The 22,737-nt window shown below is 37.4% G+C and overlaps 1 protein-coding gene across 1 annotated transcript in view; it reads right to left on the minus strand.

The window, feature by feature from the left end:
• CTNNA3 (catenin alpha 3) overlaps positions 1–22,737 on the minus strand; it is a gene marked incomplete at both ends in the record, with an annotated part of 542,611 nt that overhangs the window by 146,741 nt on the left and 373,133 nt on the right. The window contains one exon of the mRNA XM_082309238.1: positions 20,281–20,437. Within this exon, the coding sequence (XP_082165364.1) occupies positions 20,281–20,437 (157 nt within the window). The remainder of the gene's footprint in view (positions 1–20,280; positions 20,438–22,737) is intronic.

Below are 22,737 nucleotides of genomic sequence, written 5' to 3' on the forward strand. Positions count from 1 at the left end.
GAAAAACTAGAGTGACAGCATCTGGGTGGGTGAACCACCAGGTGGATGAAGCAGCAGTCAGACCATCAGGCTCAGAGAGGAGTGGTCAGTAGTTCAAAGTCAAATCAGAGGCTAGTTAGGATAGCTACTCTTCAGAAGAGTCGATGCTGGGGCTGATACCTTTAATTTCTTCATTAACACCTTCTGCAATGACATAGAACACATCCTCAGCAAGTCTGGAGGTGACATCGACTTGGCAGACTGGCTGGCTGGTACTCTAGAGGACAGCGCTGCCGTTCAGAGCAGCCCTGACAAGCTGGACAAATGCGCCAACAGGCAAGTGGTCAGAAGTTGAAGCAAAGGAAACTTAGGACTTGATGTAACGGGGGGGGGGAGGTGGGGAATTCTTCATTATGAACATGGTGAAACACTTGAACAAATTGCCTGCAGAGACCAGAACTGATGCAGAGAAATGGGTGCACATGCTTTTGTTTTCAGGTGCTACATAAAATAAATCACCATTACTTTCAAACAACACTGAGAAAGTCTGCCACAACTACAATCTCTTCCTGAAAGGGGAATTGTGATGCCAAGAGATCAAATTTGGAAAAGCACGTACATGGAAAGCCTCCTGAGTTAATAGGCATGCTTCATGTTAATGGGTATTCAGCTGTAAGGACAGATTTTCCTGAAAGAATATGACTAGGAAGCGTGCCAGAGAGCTCCAGGAAAGAGTGAGCTAACTTGAAGAAAGGTAAATCTAAGAGTGTCCAGTATCACGGGACATAAGCACAAAAATATGGTGGCTATCTCAAACAGTGAGCTGGAGGCTGCAAGACAAAAGCTACAAGACAACAGAAGAACAGGGATGGAAAATGAAGATGAATGTGCGCAGAGAAAAGAGGGGATGGCATAAAGGCACCCCCCGAGGCAAGGTGCTGAAAGTTCTTCAGGATCTATCACTATCTGTGCAAGTCCCTATAGACAACTTTTGAAGGAAAAGGAAAGCAACACTTTAAAAATGTATAATAAATTTCTTGTTTATGTTTTCAGAAACTTCATTCTGTAGTCTGAAACATTAACTTCAGTTCTGTTCACAGAAAATACTGAAGTGTGTATTTCTTTTGGATTTTACCTTAGGGTGAACAAAGGATTGATTGAGTTGGCAGCCTCTCCTTGAGGTTCATTTTCATTCACATTTGCACAAATGATTCCAAGATGTTAGCATTTAAACTCAAGAAAGATAAAAAGGAAAAAAAAACAAACAAAAAACCCCAAATCCCCCACCACATCACCACCAAAAAAGAATATCTGAAAATAAGAATGTTTCTTAAAGTGAGTGTCTATTAATTACAGAGTTGGCAGCCCAAAACCATCAGTTTAATTGGCTAACGAAGGTTTCAGATTACAGAAAATTTCTCTCCCTGCATGAGCGAGAACCTTATATCAATATTAATCCTTTCCAGAGTTATATTTCTTTCCCTCATTCATTTTAACATGCTTACAATAAGATTTGGTTGGTTTGAGATGCTAACTGCTTGTGCTTCAATCCTTGCCCTCAATTTCTTGGACACAAAATTCAGCTTACAGGCAGGTTCCTGGATTGTCAGCTTCCCCATTCAGCATCCAGATGTATTCCAGGATCTTGGGGAAATGAAGAAATCACAGTATTAAATTCTCAGCATGTTTAAGTCTCTCTTCCTTCCTAGAGCTTTACATGAGCCAGGCTCTCAGATCTCTGAAAATGAGGAAGTACACTCTAAAAGTATACAGGCCATCTTGATGTCTAGATGATCTGGAGAAAGGAAAGGCAGAGAAAAAGCAGACCAGAAGCATGGACACCTGGATGGGCAAGAGATAAAGAGACACCAGAAGAAGCAGAAACATAAGCATACCCAGCTGGGTAAGGGTCACTTCTCTATCTACATACTCCAATTCTCTCCTGGGCTACAAGACCAAGGAAACACTTTCCTCCAGAAACACATAAGGGTGCTATGCACTCATACAACTTGCCCCTCGCCTCTTCCTGTGGCCTAGTCATCTTAAACACACCCTTCTTCCGCCAACTGAGATAAATTATACGTTTTAGGGACAATCCACCTCATCCTTTACATACACATGCAAATGTGTTCAACTGACTCAGGCCTTAGAAGTGCCCATTTCTCTCCTCTGGCTATAAAAAGCTGAGAATGCTTAACTCAGTTTTTATTCCAAAAATTACAGGAGATGGTTCATACTCCCCTTATCCACGATAATGTACAGGGCAACAAGTAATTTTTTATGTATTAATACTCTGTAATATGACGCTGAATTTATATGACAACAAGGGAAAAATAATGAATTGGAAATGGCAGCAGGACATGAAAGAGAAGACAATGAGCGAGAAAAAGAAATAGAGCATTCTTGTTTAATCCTTGGAAATCCATAACCACAAATCATGTCTGCAATATGCCCTCTCCTTCCCAACTGCTACTAACTTCTAGAATGTACATAGCAAATTGTACTCGGACTAGCCATGTCTCAGCTATGAACCTAGGTAACTATAATTATTCTCTCCTAAAAGAGCATTCTCGTCATCAAAGTAGCTATAGCCAACATACAGTAAAATTTTTCAAAGAGTGTAATTTACCTTCCAAAAAAACCAAGTTCAACAACTTCAGCTTCTCGAAGTACAATGGAATAAACCCCTTCAACTTTAATTTGACCATGGTAACTCCTCATAACACTGACTAGAAGGCCATTTGGCCTAGACTAGGAGACTAGGCAGCACTGGACTAGAAGACCTTTTTTTGGTCTCAGTTACTACAGACAGACTGATACTTCAATGTTACATTATTTATACTGGAATTCTCATGGTACATGTACATCTCTTACACCTGAACACCAATGTGGGGACTGGCAAACGACCCCCCCTTCCTCTTCCATAGCAACTAGTACTTCAATGGACCTGCATTACACACCCAGCTTTGCTAAACTGCTCCAAAAAGTGCCTCCACCATTTAAGCACATTTACACCTAATGCAGTAAGTGCTTCCAGACAGATCCAAGAAGACATGAGTTAATCAGCATACATCCCTCATCTCCTATACCACCTCCTAGAAATTTAAGTTTTAGTGAACACAGCATGCTGGAAGAACACTGCCAGGTAACCTTAACTCTGCATTAACAGATTAATTGACTCTGGTCTTTCACTTCTTCGCTGAGGTGTGAGGCTGGTGAATGAGAGATAGCAGTCAAAATGGAACAGGTGAGGATCTGAAGGGGGTGGGGGGTTGGGGGGGGAAATCACTGCAAGGATAATAAGGTTCACCAGAATAATTAACAGTTGCTCAGAGAGGCTGTAAAATCTCTGTTCTTAGTCTGAATTCAGTGTGGGCCCAGCTGTGAGCAGTAGGATAGACTAGACCTTGAGGCCCCTTCCAACCAGAATGATTTTATGACTCTCTGATATAGAAGGAAAAACCGGTCAGAACTGCCAGCAAAAAAAGCACGGGCTGACATATCCAGGCTCCACAAATTACTGAAACACACCTTCTCTGCATCAGCAAGTCCTCTTACAGATTTGGTCATAGAATTATCCAGAACATTTGCCACCAACTGTCAGCCTTAACCTAGACTTTTCTTCTCAGTTGGTTATCTTAGACAGAATAATTGCTTTTCACTCTTCCCTTTAGCTATTGGATAATGAAGAATTGTTTGCAAAGTCATGTCCTATTTTCCTTAGTATGTGGCACCCAGTTCATAAAATACACAGGAAAACCATTTTCTTTATACTCCATCTGGGCCTGTTCCCTTCACTTACACAGCAACGCACAACCAAAGCATTTATTATTCTCCTCAGAACATTCCCTCTCAAAAAATAGAGGAGACATTTTCCCTTTCTGTCACCTTTATAAACCTCAGGTAAAAATTCTCAGAGGCTTCTTTTTCTGGTAGATGAACTACAAAAGGGGAGAGACTTTTCTTTGGAGTTGTTTTTTTTTTTTTTTTTTCATTTGTTTTTTTCATTCCCATCAGCTTTTCAGCAGTCTACTAGAACTGTCTGGGGGAGAATTCTTAACTGCAAGAGAGGATTCTCCTTCAGCATATGAGCAGAAGCCTGTGCGTCACACACAAAATGCTCCACAAGCCTTTGTTCAGTCTTTTGTGCCCCACTTGCCCCTTTTGAAGGCAGAGTTGCTTACACAGCTGATGAATTAAAGCAGATAAGACACTACCAGGAGGAAAAAAAAAAAAAGTTGTATTCTCACTGCTATGAAAGTAGAGATTCAATTTTCCATATCATTTGCTCTGCCAAAAGAGAAGAGCTGAAGTCTGCAGTTTTATTGCCTTAGGTGAAATATGAGCTGGCCCTAAACTGGGCATAAATAAATCTGTTTTCTGCCCTTCTATGGCTGGGAAATGGAAAATTTATTGTTGCTTTCTAAATTCTGCATTCAAAATCCAAATCTAGCTAAAGTATTATCTAACTTCATGAAAATATCTCTTAAAAACTCAGAAAGGCCTTGATAAATCATAAATCCTTAAGTTTAAAATGGCAAAAGCAATGTTTTCTGAATAACAGATTATCTAAAGGAATTACTTTATACCAGGAATTACGTAAGAGTTTTTCCATTGAGCTCCAGTCTTAATCTCATTGGATATTAAAGTCTTTTGAACAGTGAAATAATTAGCCAGATTACAGGGAAATAGTTCACAGCATGTATCTTAAAAATCAATGCATAGCTGATATCCTAGTTAATAATTTCAGGGCAGATGCTATAGAATGAAGAGCTGGCAATCTTCCTAGTTTGGACCAAACAGCATAAAAGAAATTTGCAATTGCTGGGGAATACTCAATGTCTGTCTTTGGATCAGCTGGAGGATTTGGTCAATTTATCACCTTCAAAAGATTTAATTTCCTCAGGGGTGGGGGAAGGGGGGGAGTGGGGAGCATTAACAAACATGAAAATTTATCATCTATTTCCTTCTGCTAGATTAGTGGTGTATAATTGGAGACCTTTTGCGTTACCTGTTTTACAATGTGTGCAACAAAGCAGACCATATTATGTTAAATGGTAACTATTTCATTTAGGTCTATAAAATACTGTCAAAACATAATAGCCATCTGTCACTCTTAGATAATTGTTCAGGTGAAAACACTGACTTTATGATAATATTCTCTTGTAATAGCTTTGTATCTGCTATACTGAACATCTGATGAACACCTAATAATTCTGTTTAACACAACAGCCAACCCAAAGATAGGGCAAATGTTAACAGATGGAAAACATTTAATTGACGAGATCATTTTGGGTAGGAAACTCCAAAGTCTCCCTACAAAAATGATAAATTCTAAGTTGTGATAAATTTGTCCATTTTCCTGGTGAAAGCATTATACTCATCTGTGAATTGCATTGTTTACTGTTGAAAATAGTAATCTCTTGAAGTATCAAACTTGCAGAAAGAAAAATCTTTTCATTAGATCAGTTTTTCCACTGAAGCGTAAGCTGGTATCATTTTTGTTGGGGGTGGGGAGTGGACGTTGTTTTCATTTGGGCGTTTTTTGGGTTTTGGACAGCTTAAGGCTTGGGGTTTGGTTTGTTTGTTTTACAGTACCATGCACCACATTTCTGGGACTAAACTTAAAGTACCTTCTAAATTTATTGGCAACAGAAGTTTGGATACGTAAGTCAGACTTTGTGCAACCCATGAATTCAATTAGGCACGTTCCTTGATTTTGTACGCCCCCCCCGCGCCGATGTGCTAAGGATTCCCAGCTTAGTAGCAAACAGGCACATGTCCTACCCCTCTGCTGGAGGTTCCAAAGGGTAGGCCGCCTTCTGATCGTCAAGAAAACCTCATTAGTATCCTACCGCTTGTTATCAAGTTCACAAGAGGGGACCTTAAGGGAACACATCCCATTCTGCTCCACACCAGCTTCTGCTCATCTTGTGCATATACGTATGTCTGTCTTCTCAAGTTTCATTTTTAAAGAAAATGTGTTTGACATGCTGCACACTAGCCCGGCTGGCTAACTTGCAGTAATAAAAGCACACACCAGAAGTTTCAGAACCACAACACAACTGGAACCTGCTCTCCCAGGTAAAGATTTTGTATCATATCCTAGAAACAGAAGGTCTGGCATTCTGCACCACAGTAGCATTGTCACTTTAAACTCTCAGTACCGCTGATCAAAACTCTTCCCTCATCATTTGGTTGTGCTTGTTTAGATACCATTTTTTAGAATACTTGTGTATGTTTCCAGTAGGCCTCATTACAAAAAGCAAGCAAATCAATTCCTGCAAAGCTGCACAAAACCATTAAAAGCTACTGCCACAGCTGCAGCTGGAAAGCTATTAGCAACCAAGCTGTTAGGAAATAAACACACAAAAAATTAATCCCAATCTGCATCAAGCTGATGCATCTTAGACCATGCTCCAAAGGCTGCCAAATCTGAACTCAGCCAGATCAAATACAAAGTGAATTCCAAATATCTTCAAAACTCTGGAAGAGGATGCCAGTAGTTTGCAAAGCTTGTGATGAGAAACAAATCTTGTAGATAACTAGATCTCAGCAACAACTTACTGAAATTCAGTAAAAAGTCAGCAGGAATTCAATATGAAATTTCAGTTTGTGGATGGAAACTTTGAATAATCAAAAATTATTATTAAGACCACTGCTGAACTGCACCACTGAGCTCCTTAGTCCTGCCTATTTACTGAATGACTTTATACATCTGATTTGCTCTTATCCTCTACAGCTCTGCAAGAAGGTCACCACTAAAACGTTCCCATGACCTCAGTAACAGGTACAGATGATCTTAAATTAGAAAATGCTAACTTGAAATAGCAGGTTTTTATGGGACAACACTTGCCAAAATGGTTTCCCAAAATCAGCGTCTGATATATGGTCCAATTTGGTTACTAGGATATGGCATACCTAAACAAGCAGTCTCTAAGAATGCATCAATTATCTAAGAAGTATAACACCATTATAATGTTTGCCCTTGAGTCTACGCAATCAGTGTTACACGAGTAATTCGCATTTAGATTGGTGTATCAGGGACTGCCTGCTACTTTTGGAGCAGGGATATGGGTATCAAAGGGAGGTAGGAGGCGACACTAGATTTTCAGTTAAAACAAAATGGATACAGTCAGCAACAACAAATTTCCAGGAACAAGACATTCCTCTAAAGAAAACTGAAAACAAATTGTTGAACTATTAGTTGTGACATGTAACATAGCAAGTTCTATTAACCTTGACAACAGACTACGAAAAATTGATGACCATGGTGATAGCTTCTCCAAGGTGTTTGGTAGGAATCAGGGGAAACTAAAACCTATATATAATATTTCTGTTGGGCAAACTGGTAAGAACTTTTATATAAAATAGAACAGAGAGAGATCTGAATATGATGTAATTAAGAAGAGTCAAAATAGCTTTGTAGAGCAGAAAGCCATGTATCACAAACTGGAGATTTTTAAAGGCACCAGTGAACAGTGGGATACGTGATTCACTTGGTAATTACAGATGGGATTTCCAAAAGGCTTTCAAAATAGTCTTGCAACTACTATTCCTGGACAACTCTGAGATGGCATGGGATAAGATGACAGATTTTTCCTAGGTGTTACTTACTTCTTACAAAACAGAAAACAAAGGATAGAAATAAGCAGTTTTCACAATTACGTAAGCCAGCAGTTCCACAGGGATTGGCTCTGAAATGGTGCGATTCAATACTTTCAGAAATAATATAAAAATAGAGTACTGAAATAACAAAAGGAGGGATTTTTTTGTCTTTTCTCATTTAGGAACTCCAAGTTGACAAGGAAGAATTGAAGATGGCTATCATAGTACCAAGTGATCAGTCAATAAAACACAACACATTAAAATGTCAATAAACTCAAATTAATTTGTATACTGAAAAAAAGCCCTAAGTCTATATAAAATACTGAGCTATAAATTAGTTACTATTAAGCATAGAAATTTCTGAAGTCAAGTAAGAAAATTCTAGAAGCACACTAGCTCCATGATGATTAAAAGGTAAAACAATGCTAGGATTTCCCAAGGAAGACCTGACAGTAAAGCAAGAGTTTTACTATGACAGCATAATCTATGATATGCCTACATCTTACATGCTGTGAACATTTCTTGTCCTTACTGTCATCTAAAAACATCTATTTCAGTAAGCAGCAGGACTAAAACCAAAAAACCCTACTTCTTCCAAAATAGATCTCTAAATTTTTGAAATAACAGTTATATAATGTTACAGAAGATAAACAGGTTAAAAGAAAGAGTAGGAGACAGTAAAGGATATGCCCAGCAAGGGCGAAGTCGTATGATGGCTCTGACAGAACTTTCAGGTGGGTCATTAAACTGATGACTGATGAAAGCTACACCAGCAGAAGCAAACTTTGCATGCTCAGTGACACACACATCAAGCCTTTAGTCTTGATCAAAAAGGGAAAAATTCAAAGCCATTTTCTTACGCTCCATGGTGAGACCCATGAAGAGGGAGCTTGACTGTTTTAGCTTAGTGAATTCATATTTATCCTGTAGCGCATTATAGCCAGGCCAAACAAACCTGAGGTAAATGGTATTGAAAAACCCACTGTGTAATTTACCTTCCTGTTTGAATACCGTTGCACCATAAGTGCATCCATCTCTACTTAGATTCTTACATTTATTCTCTTTCAAAAAGCATGGCATGGTATTTTGCTATTGCAGGTGCCAAAAAGCCAGCATGAAAACATGAAATTTAATCTTAAATCTCTGAATAGCATCTTGTTTTTTTCCCTATCTCCATGCTATGCTAAGAGTGAATCTATAATTGGCAATTTTTGCGATGCATTCATCTGTAAACATGCTACATAGACTGGAAAAACAGTAATAAACTGAAACAGAACTTTGAACCATTGATGGAAAACTAATTATATCAAGAGAGATAAGCAAGCCAGAAATCTGAATCATTCTCTTACTCCTTGCCCAAGTATTTACAGTATATTTTGCAGTTTACTTTGAGTGACTTCAACTGTCCAGATTGCCATCTTAATGATTTTAGCTGTGCAAAGTAATTTGAAACATGAGCCTTATCAAAATCTAAAATTTAATGCTATACTTACAGACTGAGGCCTGGCCTTCTGATTCATTGCATCTGAGTACTATTCATCAAGTGCGTTTTTTTCATGTAATAGAAGATGTAGCAATGTTACAAGGTTAAAAAAAGGGTGATCTCAGCTTTCCAAACAAGCACCACAGAGCATCTTAGATCTCTTAATCCCAGAGTCCAGACTAAGAGCTTTTCAGCATCCATAAAGAAGAAATGGATGGCGTTAGTGAACGGGCATTATAATGTTTTCCTTTGTAAGTGGTAAAAAGAACATTCTCCCACCCATAACATGTTTAGTTGTTGGGGTGTGGGGGTGGGTTTGTGCGTTTTTTAAACTAAAAGCATTTAATAAGAACACAGACTCTCTTCTGTGTTCTAGAACATGAAAAACGTTCTAGTGTGATTGCAGTTTACGCAACAGTTCAACAGGAACCAGAATAAGGGCTTCCCCTTCCTCCAGAAAAAAAACAAACCTACCCACTATGGTCCAAATCACATCCACAAAGGAACACGCAGGAGGCCCAGGACAACAAATTCCACTGCTTACCCATGAACTGGGCACTAAAACCAGGAGCAACGAGGCACCACTGACACTCAGGACTCATCCAGGAAGAGGCCCTCCTGCACAGGCTTAAAGGCCTCCCACGCTGCCAAGCAGCAGAAACCATCAGGGACAAGGAACAAGGTAGATTTTCCGTGGCAACAGAATCAACAGGCCTAAGATTTTGTGACTTGTGCTTATGTGCGCACTTACGAAAACGAAGCAGGATGTCTTTGTGCAAGTACATGGCATATAAATATAGCTACAAGTTGCACAAGATTTTTAAATAAAACCTGTATGTGGAATTTAAGGGAAGTACACACATGTTCCAACAGTGCAATGACCTCTGCTGGCTTTGGCAAAGGAGAGAAATTTTAGGCAACAGCTAAATCTAGCTACAATGGTAGAGACCAGTGATATGGCATGAACTCATTTTATGCTTTTTATGCTCTGTTTTTTTAAAAAACAGTATTTTATAAACAGCCTAGTTTTGTTTTCCTTTAGGGGTTAATAAAAAAGCAACCGTAGCTAATAGAAGCAATCTCACCAAAGCCAAGTCCTGGGTTCATATAATACCCATCTGCTCAATTACAACAGTCATAGGTAATGTCCAACTACCATAAATTGAGACTAATTAAAATTAGAGATGAGAGAGCTTTACCCACAGTAATTCAATCACACACATACAAATGCCCAAACATGCAATCAGTCCTGTAACTGCAGTGATGCATGACTTGAAGTGAACGGCCTTAACGGTATTATTCATGGCTTTGATGAGTTCATAGTCCTTTGTTATAGTACTACAATAGCAAAGTTACTGCAAATACCTGAAGTAGCAAAGTTTGAGGTGTTCCAACAGTCCTCATTCTCCCTACAATATACCTAACTATTTGCTAGCAGATATAGGTAGGAAATGAGTAACTTCTTCAGTGATGCTCCTTAAAATCTACTGGGTTGTCTCTATGCAAGCTGTTCTGCAATGAAAGAAAGATTTCACTCATTAGACTTGCTCCTGTAAGACAACAGTTGTTGGTCACAGGCAAATTTTTAAAATGAAAGAAAAAAAAAAAAAAAAAGAAAAAAAAAAGACTAAAAGAAAGACTTAACTCCAGAGGCAAAAGGTAAAACCTTGAAGACAATGAAATAACATACTAATCTGATGAGCCCAAATTACATCCAACACTTTTTATGCGGATTAAGCACAACTGCGTATTTTGGCAAAGAACAAGTGATTAGTAAAGCATAAATAGTTCTGCCTGGAGAAGTACCTGGACTGCAATAACCTCACACGAGAACCTTCCTTACTTAATGCAGGCTTACTGTAGGTGTTCAGAAAGATGAAAGCTAACACACATTCCTAAATCACTGAATAAAACCACAACAGAATAAAGTGCATCTGAAAAAACTGCAGAGATGTCATACACTGTTTCTGTTTGCAAGTGGTTCTGCTAAATTAGCAGACAAAGCATTAATGTTTTACAGCCTTACCCACAATGTACTAGAACACTGTGGAAGTTTGGATTTTTTTAAATGAGAATGGGAGCGTAGGGAAGAAGGAGATTCTAGAAATTCTAGAAATTTTAGAAGATAAACTTCAAAGGAAAGAAATTAGAAGATTCTGGGATGCGAGGGGAAGGAAATGGGAAATCTTCAGTGGAAATGCACAGTACTAGAGAACTGAGGAGACTTAGGAATAAAATGAGAAGAAAGCATGTACAGAATGGTTTCTGAACCTTGAAATGCTACAACATTGAATATAACGTTTCTGAATTTTTAAATGAGTTTCAGTAGTGGGCATTAAATAAATTTCCTAGCATATCTAAAACTTCCAGTGGAATATGAGAAGAATTAGTAAGGACGAACAGGATTTTACAGAGTTGGAGTAGTATTTTTCAAAAGGCATCTAGACAATGTAGGGATTCTCTTCCACTACACTTTCAAAACAGTTTCAGCACTTCTGAATGTTCTATCATTTGCCTCTATCTACATACTTACAGTGGCCTTTATTATGAATGGCACCTCTACAAAGAGCTCTCGCCATGCCTAGGCTCATACCTGTAGCAATTTTTTACATGTAAAAATCCAAGATGATCATCAAAGCAGAGATCAGAAGGAAGAATTCAATAAATAGGTCATTGATTTCCAAAATTTTTCGCAAGGTTAGTATCACAATTCAACAACACTGATGTCATCAGTATATTGCAATAACTAGTTCTACAAGTTAAGAGTTTGCAGAGGATAAAAATACTAGGTCTAACACCTATGATGGGTTCTCTAGTAATGGCACAAAGAGCACAAAAATAGTTTGTTTCCAGACACTGATTTAGTGCAGCGAAGGACAGATCATGGCATGAGAATTAGAACCTGTATTTTGGCAGGAAGGCGTGATATACAAAGAGCTGAAAACCTATCATATCTAATCTCCACTCTTCTTCCAGTTGCCTCCTATCCGGAATTTGTCACTCAATTCAAACCAATGGGGCAAACAGTCCTTTTTACCATCCAAACCTTCTGGCAATTAACCTGGGGAAAATAACATCGGTTATTACATAAAAGAAAATCAACATGCCTCAGTCACTCCAGATAAAACTAGGTAAGCACAAGACAATTTAAGGACTTGCAAATGAATACACATCAGAAGTGAACATTGTGAACAGGTAAGTTGTTTTCCCTTATATTAGCTAACTTGGCTATCATACAATGTTTCCCTACTGCATGACCAACTTATTTATGGAGCTCCACTATTTAACAATTCCTGCAATTATGAAATAACTGATATATACCCAAAAATGAAGAAATCGTTCAGTGCGATTCCAGCACAACACGACCCCAACGCAAAGAATAATCTATGTTTAAACACCTCCTTCCCTCTCATCTGTCAATCCATCAGCAGAAGACTGCCTGAAGCTGGAACAATGACTGCAATTTTAGTTTGGATGCCAATTTCAATGCTGAACTGTGACAATCAGTGTGAGTCATCACATAGATCCTGAAAGAACCATGACCTCTGGTTAGCAGACAGAATGCACAGAGCAGGACAGGGTGAATTATGTTAATTACCTCTGGTGCTCAGCATCCTTCTCTTTCAAAATGTCATCCATTAGCGTAAGTTAAATCCTAAGCTATTTTTACCTTGAAGTCTGCTGCTTCTGTTTCAAACAAGAAAAAAGGGTTTTGTACTAAAAACCAAAGCTTTCTCTTCCCTTCAAATGTAACAGAAAGATACTAATACCCCCTTCACATCTTGGCCCGTTTCCATCCTCAGACTGTGATGGCAAGTTTAAATATTGTTTCACATCTTTGAGGTCCCAGAAAAAAAAGAAAAAAACAGCACTGGGCAGACTACGACACAATCCTGGATAAATGAATATGATGAGATTAAAAGGACAGGCAGCATAAAGAAAGTTATTTCTTAAGAATACCCTTATACAGAATGTGATGCTGGATAATGAAGAACAAAGGTTCAACAGCAAAGTAACTCCTACAGGGCAGAGATAATGAAGAATGTGTGATATTCAGAGAGTATTACAAAAATTGGAAATGTAGTTGCATATAATTGCATGTTAGGGATGTGAGCAGTCAGACGATGGCATGATTTTTTTTTTAAAAAAAATGACTGATTCAAAGTAATTTTGAAGATGTATAGGGAAAAAAAATCTACTTTTATTGTACGAGATTGGATAATGCTAGGGATCCGCTACAGGTTTGTAGAGGAAAAGGGGGGGGGGGGGCGGGAACCACAAAACCAAAAAAAACAAAACCACACCAACCAACAAACTTCAAAAGTTATTAGAAACCTAGCTACCAAATGGAAATACATCAGACTGGAAGATCAAGGGGAGAATTCATAAAATTTTACGTTAGTCTAATCTCAACAACCTTTTTCTGTATTCGGGAGAGACAGACTGAACATCCAGAAGAAAAAGTGATGCCCTCCCAAATATCTCTAAATGACTGTATCTCTGTCCACTGAGTACAGAAGAAAAAAGGGGATATTAAATTAAGTTTAGGAAATGCATTCAGCTGTCGATTGAAGAATAAATGCTCAACAGATTTTGTCAAAAAATTCACCTATTTAAGAACTGCTTTTCTTAAGAACAGATTATGATATTATGATTCAGAACAAACACTGGTTTGATTTTAATTCAGAGAGCGCTATATGGAAAGACTATGACTCCATAACTTAAGGTCTCTTAAGGGTAAACTGTGGTAAGTTTAACAGAACTGCTCAGTGGACTCAATTGTACTCATGAGTCTAGGCGAGTAAGAGAGGGAAGAACTGTACCAAACTTAAATCAACAAACTTCTGCAACCAATCCTACAACAGAAACTAAGAGAAAGTCTACAAGGAACACAAACAATGCAGGCAGAGATAGAGTTGAGACACAAAAGTCCATCTCACACAGCTCTTCCAAAGGATGTAAAAAACTAAAAATAGCACTTACAAACCAGAACAGCTTAGAGAAGAAAATTACCAAACAGAAATTGAGGTGCTATGAAATTCAGCCAACGAGTCTAACGATCCAAGAGGTTTCTGCCAGGGACCTCTTCTAAAAGTTTTCAACAACTCTGTTTTAGTACTACACAGAAATAATAAAGCACTGCTTTCCCCGCCACCCAATGCTTCAGTGATACCAGTCTGAAACCCGAGAAGGGGAAGGATAATTACATGGGCATTTCAGACCTTACAAAATTACATGCATTTCAGTAAAAACAGATGACTACATTCTTAAGTAAGAAGGCAGTCTACTTTTTCTGAAGCAAATTCTCGAACACCAATACATGGTCAAAATATTTTGAAATATGTTGTTACATAAATAACAAAGTTTTTGCTTTCCATCTACTTAAATGTTTATTTAATGTACTGAAATACTTGAAAACAAGAAGAGCTGTACAATAATGCTAATTGCAGTTATTTTTATATCAAATAACGGTATGCTCCTGTAACTTTCAGTTGCTCAGTTTAGTAAATAATTTTAAGCAAACAATTACAAATGAAATGCTTATGGTAAAGCCTTTTCTATTATAAGAAAGGGTATGCTTTCTGACGTATATAAATGGTAGTCTTCACCACAACGCAACTACCGCACTCTCCAACAGCTTTACGATAACGTTCTACCTTCTGCTGCTTTTCATGACTTAAAAATAGTTTCTGATGGCAGAGGTTTACATGAAAAGGCAACTTCTGTTCTAACACTGTGGTATCTCACTGTTTTCCACTATGCTTGAAAAGACTTAACATATTCTTAGATTCCAAGGGAAGGATTAAGAGACTTAAAACAAGTTTCTAGCCCACACGATTTCAGATTTTTAGAGAATGCCTTGCACACTCCAGTTTGTAGTGTGCTCTTCTCACCTCCGTTCAGAGGGAGAGCCATGCAACATTCCCCTGAACGTCCTCTCCAAGTCTCTACGTGACACTGGATCACGAGTGTAATAGGAAGGTGAACTATGACTCTTCTCCCCCTTGCCAGCAGTAACTGATTTGTGCCAATTCTTCAGTTAAAAAATTATTCCCTTTTGCCTACTGAAGTCTGCTTGAATGATCGTTAGTCCTATCACAGAACTTCCTGTGCAGTCTCTGAAGTCTTCATCTATCTATTCAAGACATTTCAGTCCAATTTCTGTAAGAAGTTGAATTGTGGAGCACTTCTGCATACATTATGGTATACTCTTCTGTTCACAATACTAAAAATAGCATCTTCTCCAAATTCTGCTTCAGATTGATCTGCAGATGTCCACATGTACCACTATCAATTTAGCAGCAGAAACTGCACGGGGGAGTTACAGAAACCCTTACCTGAGGCAAACATTTAAGTCATTCCACTCACTATCACTCCATTAAATAAATGGCAAGTAACAGAATTTCTGGTAGATAAACAAACTGAACATCAGACAAAACCACCTGAAAGTCAAATGACTTATTATCCATTATTGGGAATGTATTTACCTTTAAAAAAAAAAAAAACTGGTTCAATTGAAAGTGTTGATGAGATTACATGAGTCAAAATGCACTTTTGACAAATTGTATCTTAAGGAGGTGTTTGGAAGGGCAGAGAGTGGAGACATCGTTACACTGAGAACACAACAGGAAAGGGTCTATGTTATTTGCACACAGTACATGAAGAGGAGGATATATTCATACATGAGGAGGGATGAGGGGGGGAAAAAAAGATATGAACAAGGAAATGTTTTTATGAAAACATGAAACTTCCATTTGGCAGAAGAGCTAACATAATAAGGATTTAACCATAGTGATATTACAAATATGACAGGCCAAAGCTCAGATAGTATGGAAGGGTGGAGAGAAGGTTCATTAGATGAAATAATCATAGTTCGGGCAAGGACATTGAGAGGAGCACAGAAAAGCAGCACAGGGGTCTGCCATTCAAGCTCTTCAAGAGGACAAGAGAAAGGAAAAATCACAGGTCCTGAGAATTTTGTATATATAAACACACTTCTGATGCTTTTCTTACCTATACAGTCCTTGTAGAAGTTAACCCTTGGATTAAAAGATCTAACTCTTCTTTTACTGATTTGCTAACACATAAAAATGTAAAAATACATTAACATGTCATTGCAATTACACACCATCACCAGGAGAGGAAAATACACACACAAAGGAAGGAAATACTGACATTTCATATTTTCCATCTATATCCAAAAGCTTTATTCATGTAATTTTGAATAAAGGTATTAAAATAACACAGAAGAATCAACATCAGAAAATGAACATCACAAACTAGGTCTTCAGCCTAACTGTATCAGAAGAGAGACACTTAAGAGCCAGTTTACAAGAGCAGAGTTGAGGATAAAACTTAAGATTTACCAATATAAACAAAATTACAAGCATATCAAAACTAGTTTCCTGGAAATTCATGCATCAAATGCAATAGCACATTTCAATTTACTTATATGAATCTAAAAACTTCACATCATCATGATAAATGGATGACAGTATTTTTTAAACTTAACGTCAGTGGGTTATAAAGATTAATACCCACATTCTTCCTTGCATAAATTGACTATTCAAAACTGATAGGCCAAAGCCGATCCTCTGTTCTTAGGAGGTATAACAAATCTATGAACAATGGTATCATCATTTATAACGTTTCATAATTGCAATGGCATTTTTTATACATTTCATTAACTCTTGCTTTCCTTTATAAGGAACAGACTATTGTTTAAACTGGCTATTTGCAATCAGTCCTCTTTTTCACTTGTAAAGACCTGATTTCATCTCTTTTTTGTCTTCTGCAGTGCTAGTTTCCTTTGAACACAGTATCACATACAAATAAATAGAAAGAATAAAACAGAACTGAGGCAAAAGAAAATCCAATTTTATGAGGAGAGGTGAATCTAAAAAGGAAAGACCAATACACTGGAAAAATAAGAACCGCATTACTAGCACATTCAATAAATGTCGTATTAGCACTTTAAAAACAAACAACAATAAAAAAACTCAACCTTTCAAACGCTCACAATTCACCCTTTTTGATCTGCCACAGAATTCTCCTTCCCCAATGCTACCTTAGAGAAGTGCATGTATCACAACAGGAGAGAGACAATTTTCCCGTATGCATACATTTCGTTTCAGCAACCCCACAAGTGGCTTGCAAAGAGTCACAAGGAGATATTTTCACAGGGAGATGCGTTCCTTTCCATCCTCTGAGCTATAGCTCCCTTATTCAGCTTATTTTAAGGACAGAAACATAACATCCTGGATTCAAGAAACACAGAGACTAATCCACTCACTACTGAGCTCTGTGCAAAATTTTTATGGTGACATTAACTGAAGTTACATTGTACCTTAAAAATTTCCACAGCAGTAACGCAGCTACAAGGACTGAATTTACCCTCCAAATCATCAGTTATCCAGAATAACTCACATTAATAACATCATTTTATAGAATGACTTGCCATCCAGGTGACACTGTGTGAAAAGGAGATACATAATGTAAACCACGAAATAGATATTCCCAACTCTTAACAGGTTTGGGAAGTACATTTTGTATCTGGTAGAAAAATCTAGCCTATCAATCAGAGATATAATTAAAAATAAATTTTTAAGAAGGCAATTCTGTTGTATGATTTATAAGTCTGAATCATCAGAATTACTAGGGAAGGTGCATTTACTGTATTTACAAAAAGAAGTGTACCGTATTTCTAATATGATTTTAACACTACAGGACTGATCATTTCCCTTGCCAAACTGGAAGATGCAGTCAGGGATGCAAACTCCACCATTCAACTCAAATGTGAATATCTGACACTCTTGAGACAGCCCAGAATCAATTCTGAATGAAGTATGTTATTTAAAAAACATTTTCCCCCCATATGCCCACGTTGGCATGTGCTGTAGAATACTATTTTCTGTAGAAAACACAGATCCATTATATATCTATTCTCATATTCCTTTCACCTGAAACATGACACAACATACATTATCTTTCCTAATTACCAAGTAATTTCCGAAAAAGTTAGATATCATCTTCTATTACACATTTAACTCTTCTATTTAGACAGAGCAATATATGAATGTTTTACTCCCTCAGAACACGGTAATGGTGCTAATACACTAAGGAGCCGACCGAGAGCAGCTTGCACCATTCCTTATAATTAGTCTTAATAATTACTTCTTTGTACATGAGCTAATTAAAAAAAAAAAAAAAAAAAAAAAAAGTCTTTCCAAAGCAAGTAGGTGACACTGCCATAGGGAAACATCTACTCAGCAGATCACTTAAGAACAAGCCTGACACTTGAAGTTAAACAAATTAAATTAGCATGTGCCAAAAGGTTCTACCAAAGCTTACAGAAGATGCTCTACACATGGTTTAGAGCAAATATATGAACCTTTACTTTTTTGGACCTCATGATACGTAGGCCTACACATCACTGCTACTTAAGTTACAGTTTCTGCTTTTACTTACTGTGAAATATTATTAATCTTTCAGCTGTGCTCAACCAAATAATATAAAATACACCAAAAAGCCAGGAGCCTACTCTGAAAAGAGTCACTGCCCAATGACAGATTTTTTTTTCCCCAATTATTATTGGAATGTCTAACTCTATTCTTCAAGACAAGGAAATTTTGAAAAAATACCTGAAATGTGCCATTTAATTGAATCACAGTTATGTAGTTAAAAAGAAACGTTTAGCTTAATGAATTTGAAAGCAGAATTTTAAAACTCATGAGATTTCAGAGTAGGTTAAAAAGATTCATATATTTAATTCATTAGTGATTGACTTGTTTCTTCCCTTTATTAACAGCTCTAGCACTACCTGCAGAAATTTCAGTTTCAGTCCAACAGGAAAGATTTGCAACCTCCCAGACCCTATAAGCAATAGGAAGGTTCATGATTGGATGATTGGCTTCAATTAAAGGTTAATTTACACGGGAGGGGTGGCGGGGCAGAATCCTCTGGTTATGTTTTTCTGTACTGAGATGCTGAGATACATAGGAGAGTAGCTCAATGAATAACCAACTCACATTAATTGCAGTAAATTCTTCTACATTCAGACCTAAATCACTTGCTAGGTATACCAACTGACCACTGTAAAGCAAGGAGAACTTTCATGTTCTGAGGAGAAGTCTGTATCCAGCATCAGCAGGCCCAGAAAGAGCCTGAACAGCCATCTCCGCTTACAGTTTTTGCACTGTAATATCCACATCCCAATCACTAGAAAAAAAACACCACTCAGTTACGAGGCCTCCAGTCCAGCAGCTTCCAGTTACCACAGTAAAGTTGGTATTTTTTAAGATATACAAGTAAGTTTTAGAGCAATGAATATCCAAGCTAAGTCCCCTTTTATACAAGAGTCCACCCTCATGTTTAATGAGCAAAGAATAATTTGGGAAAATGAACTTAGTTCTGACTTCACTTACAATGGTTTCAAACTGCTGACATCTGCAGAACTAGTCACGTTCTATAATGCTGCATAAACCAAATAACCCTCACAAATGGAATTAAGCCCGTTGAACATGCCCAGACAAAAATGGGGCAAGCACAGGGTCCCACTGGCCATAAGGAAACACAAAAGTTAAACCACATTTAATGAAGATGAGACAAGTTTTTCCTTCCTGTCCATATTACACTCAATTAAGAGAAGTCAAAAACTTAGAATTGGGATCTTTAAACCGCAACAAGTAAAACTGTTTTCTGTCTTCTGTTTAAATGTTGAAGACACTCACTGCTTCAGTAAATAGCTTACTGCTATCAAAGGTCTCTTCAGTGAGGAGATTTAGAAGTACATTTTGTTTGACAAATATTTGTAACTCTGAGAATTCTGGGAATGCTACAGTGCATTCCACAGTAATTGGAACACAGGATATCATGAGAATCTCCTGTTTTATGTAGAAGGAGCTCTAGAAGGAGCCTTCTGACAGCTGCAGAGAGGATTCTGAAACTTAAAGCTAAATGAACCTGCAAGGGGGATAAATGTACCCACTATAAGATAACCACTCTGCTTCATGCACCTAGTTTGCTCAAGTAACTTCTACCCAGCTCTACATTGTGCAGAGTAGAAATATCTACCGCGCAGGGACATTTTTAACAGAAGCAACAGCTTCACAAAACCTTACACAATCTTATCTTCCATTGGTTTCCTGTTGAAATGTTACGAAGTTTTCAGAGCATATAAAAGAATAATCAGATTCTGAAAATTATCATACCTGATACAGCAAGAAAATCATCGATACTTGTTATATCATCCACAGCTTCAGTAAGAACATGGATGTGATTCTCCCATGTACTCCTATACATCTCCATGTTGTTTTTCACAACTTGACTTTTTGGTCTGGCAGCAAGAGCTAAAGCAGCATTAATAACCTGTACCAAAAATAAACACAAAACCCGACATCTAAATAATTATGTCTTCAGAAATAAAATTTTATGTTTTACTTAAAATTGCAGAGCAGCATTTCTGTTCTCTAAGCAAAAGCATTGCTCAGCTTTTGTTTCTGTTCTCAGCAGCAATATCATTCAGATCATTCAGACTAACTTCCGTTTTAGCTTCATCAATTAAGAAGCTAATGGAATAGGAGAATTCATACTATTCCAGTTTAGAAGATACTAATACACGGAAGTTTTTACTTACACACACTTAAGGCACACACATATCAGTACAGCATACATCCCTTCAGTTTTGAGTTTAAACTCTTTAACAACTATCATTACAGAGCTTATTATGGTGTATCTTCACTGAAAGAGATATTAGCAGCCTCTATCATGTAAAAGTGGAAGGTTTTACCAGGAAAACAGGTATCTCTTTTAGCATCAGTGGCATGGGGCATAACACATACTACATCTATATAAAAGCAGCAGACTGATATTTCTAAATCAGTTAGGTGTAAAAATAGTAACTATGTTCACATGAAGAGGGTAGATTCTATCTCTCTCAGGAATGACTAATTGAAGATGGAAATATTGGATCCTGAAGTGATTACTTTTACAGATACCTCTTCAATCAGTTCATTAGCTAGAGAGGTTTTTTCTCCTAATATGGCTCTTTGTTGATGCTGTATCTGTAAACATTATTTAAACTAAACTAATACATATCCCAGGTAGATGCTTAATATTAACCTTACACTAACGTGTTTTCCCCTTCCCAATATTGCTTATATATCAAGAGAAGACAAAACACCATGTAAAGCAAAAAAAGGGGAAGAATAAAAACAATATACCACGATATACCACAATCCCCAGTGCTGACAGTATATATACATGGAACATTGTTGTGTATCATGCCACTGTAATCAAGTCATTGCACCAAAGAATAAGAACTAGGAAATTCCTCATCCTAAGCCTATCTGATGTGTCTTTACAATGATATCAGTCCTCTTGACCTTCTTCTGGATCAGAAGCTAAATTTGTAATCAGTTTTGTTTGGTTGGTATCTTTACATATCACATGAACTTACACAGCTGCTGAAATCTAAATAATGACAAACTTGCTAACATTTGTGCTCTCATAATGAAGGAACATACACAATTAGGCTTTCACAAGGATACTGCTGGGATTGAGCCTTTTTACTAATGATTTTGGTAAGGAAGAATAGACCATGTGCTTATTACTTTACCAGGTAGTTGGAGAAAGAGAAGAGTATGCAACTAGAATGAAGAAAAGGAGAAGATTTCTTCATCAACTCCACAAGTGATCTAAAAAACCAGAATTCTACCCCATAAGCACAAATATAAAAGCATCCTATTGTCCAGCAAGAAAAAAAAAAAATCCCACTAGGCAAAAGGAATTTAGAATTGGAACCAAGTGGACAGGTAGCAGCAAAAATGCATCTGCATTTACAGTGCATCAGTCAATAAATGCAAGTCCACCATGCCAAGTAGTTGAAAAAAACAAGGTACTATCTGAGAAACTAACAGCCTGAGAAGTAAAAACAGAAGAAATACCTGAAAAAACATGAGGCAAGTGTTTTGCTCTAGTTTTGCACTATTAAATTTTTAAAATACCCTATCCATTTTGAAAACCACAAAATACACTGAATAAAGCTGAAGTTGTCATTCCCCCCGTTTTCCAGATTACTAATACCCAAATTATTTAATTCATTGGACTATTAATTTACTTAATCCATTTGACAATGAATTCTGCCTTCATATGTACAGCATGGCACCATGCAGCTACCTTAAAGAACATACTATCAGATTACCCGTATTTGGAAAAGAATTTAAAATTTTAGTAAAGAACCAAAGTAAAGTATCAAGTTAGTTCTGATTAAAGGGAAAAAGTGCATGCTATAGGAAAAAAGTGCTGAACAGTTGAGCAATTATAGTTTGAAAGTCCTGAGTCTGATCAGTCTGCACAGCTTGTTGTTTTAAAAATAGCTGATGATAACAACAACAATAAAATCACTCTATCTGCACCTCAGACAATATGGGATACTCTTTAAAGTTTTTAAAAAAAAAAAAAAGCGTCTCCAAAAAAAAGCATTACCGACAGCTACGGTTTCAGCAGTTTGCCTATGAAACAATTTTACAGAAAAGTCCAGCTCACAAGCCGTACAGCACATACATAAAGAAGCCTAAAGGCTCACTCAAAAGAAGTCTGATTTCATGCAGTATCCTTAAAACAAAGCCACTGACTTTTAAAACAGTAGATGTTACAAGCGGGTGACA

Source organism: Platalea leucorodia, assembly GCF_965183815.1.
Source record: "Platalea leucorodia genome assembly, chromosome: 4".
Classification (NCBI taxonomy): Eukaryota; Metazoa; Chordata; class Aves; order Pelecaniformes; family Threskiornithidae; genus Platalea; species Platalea leucorodia.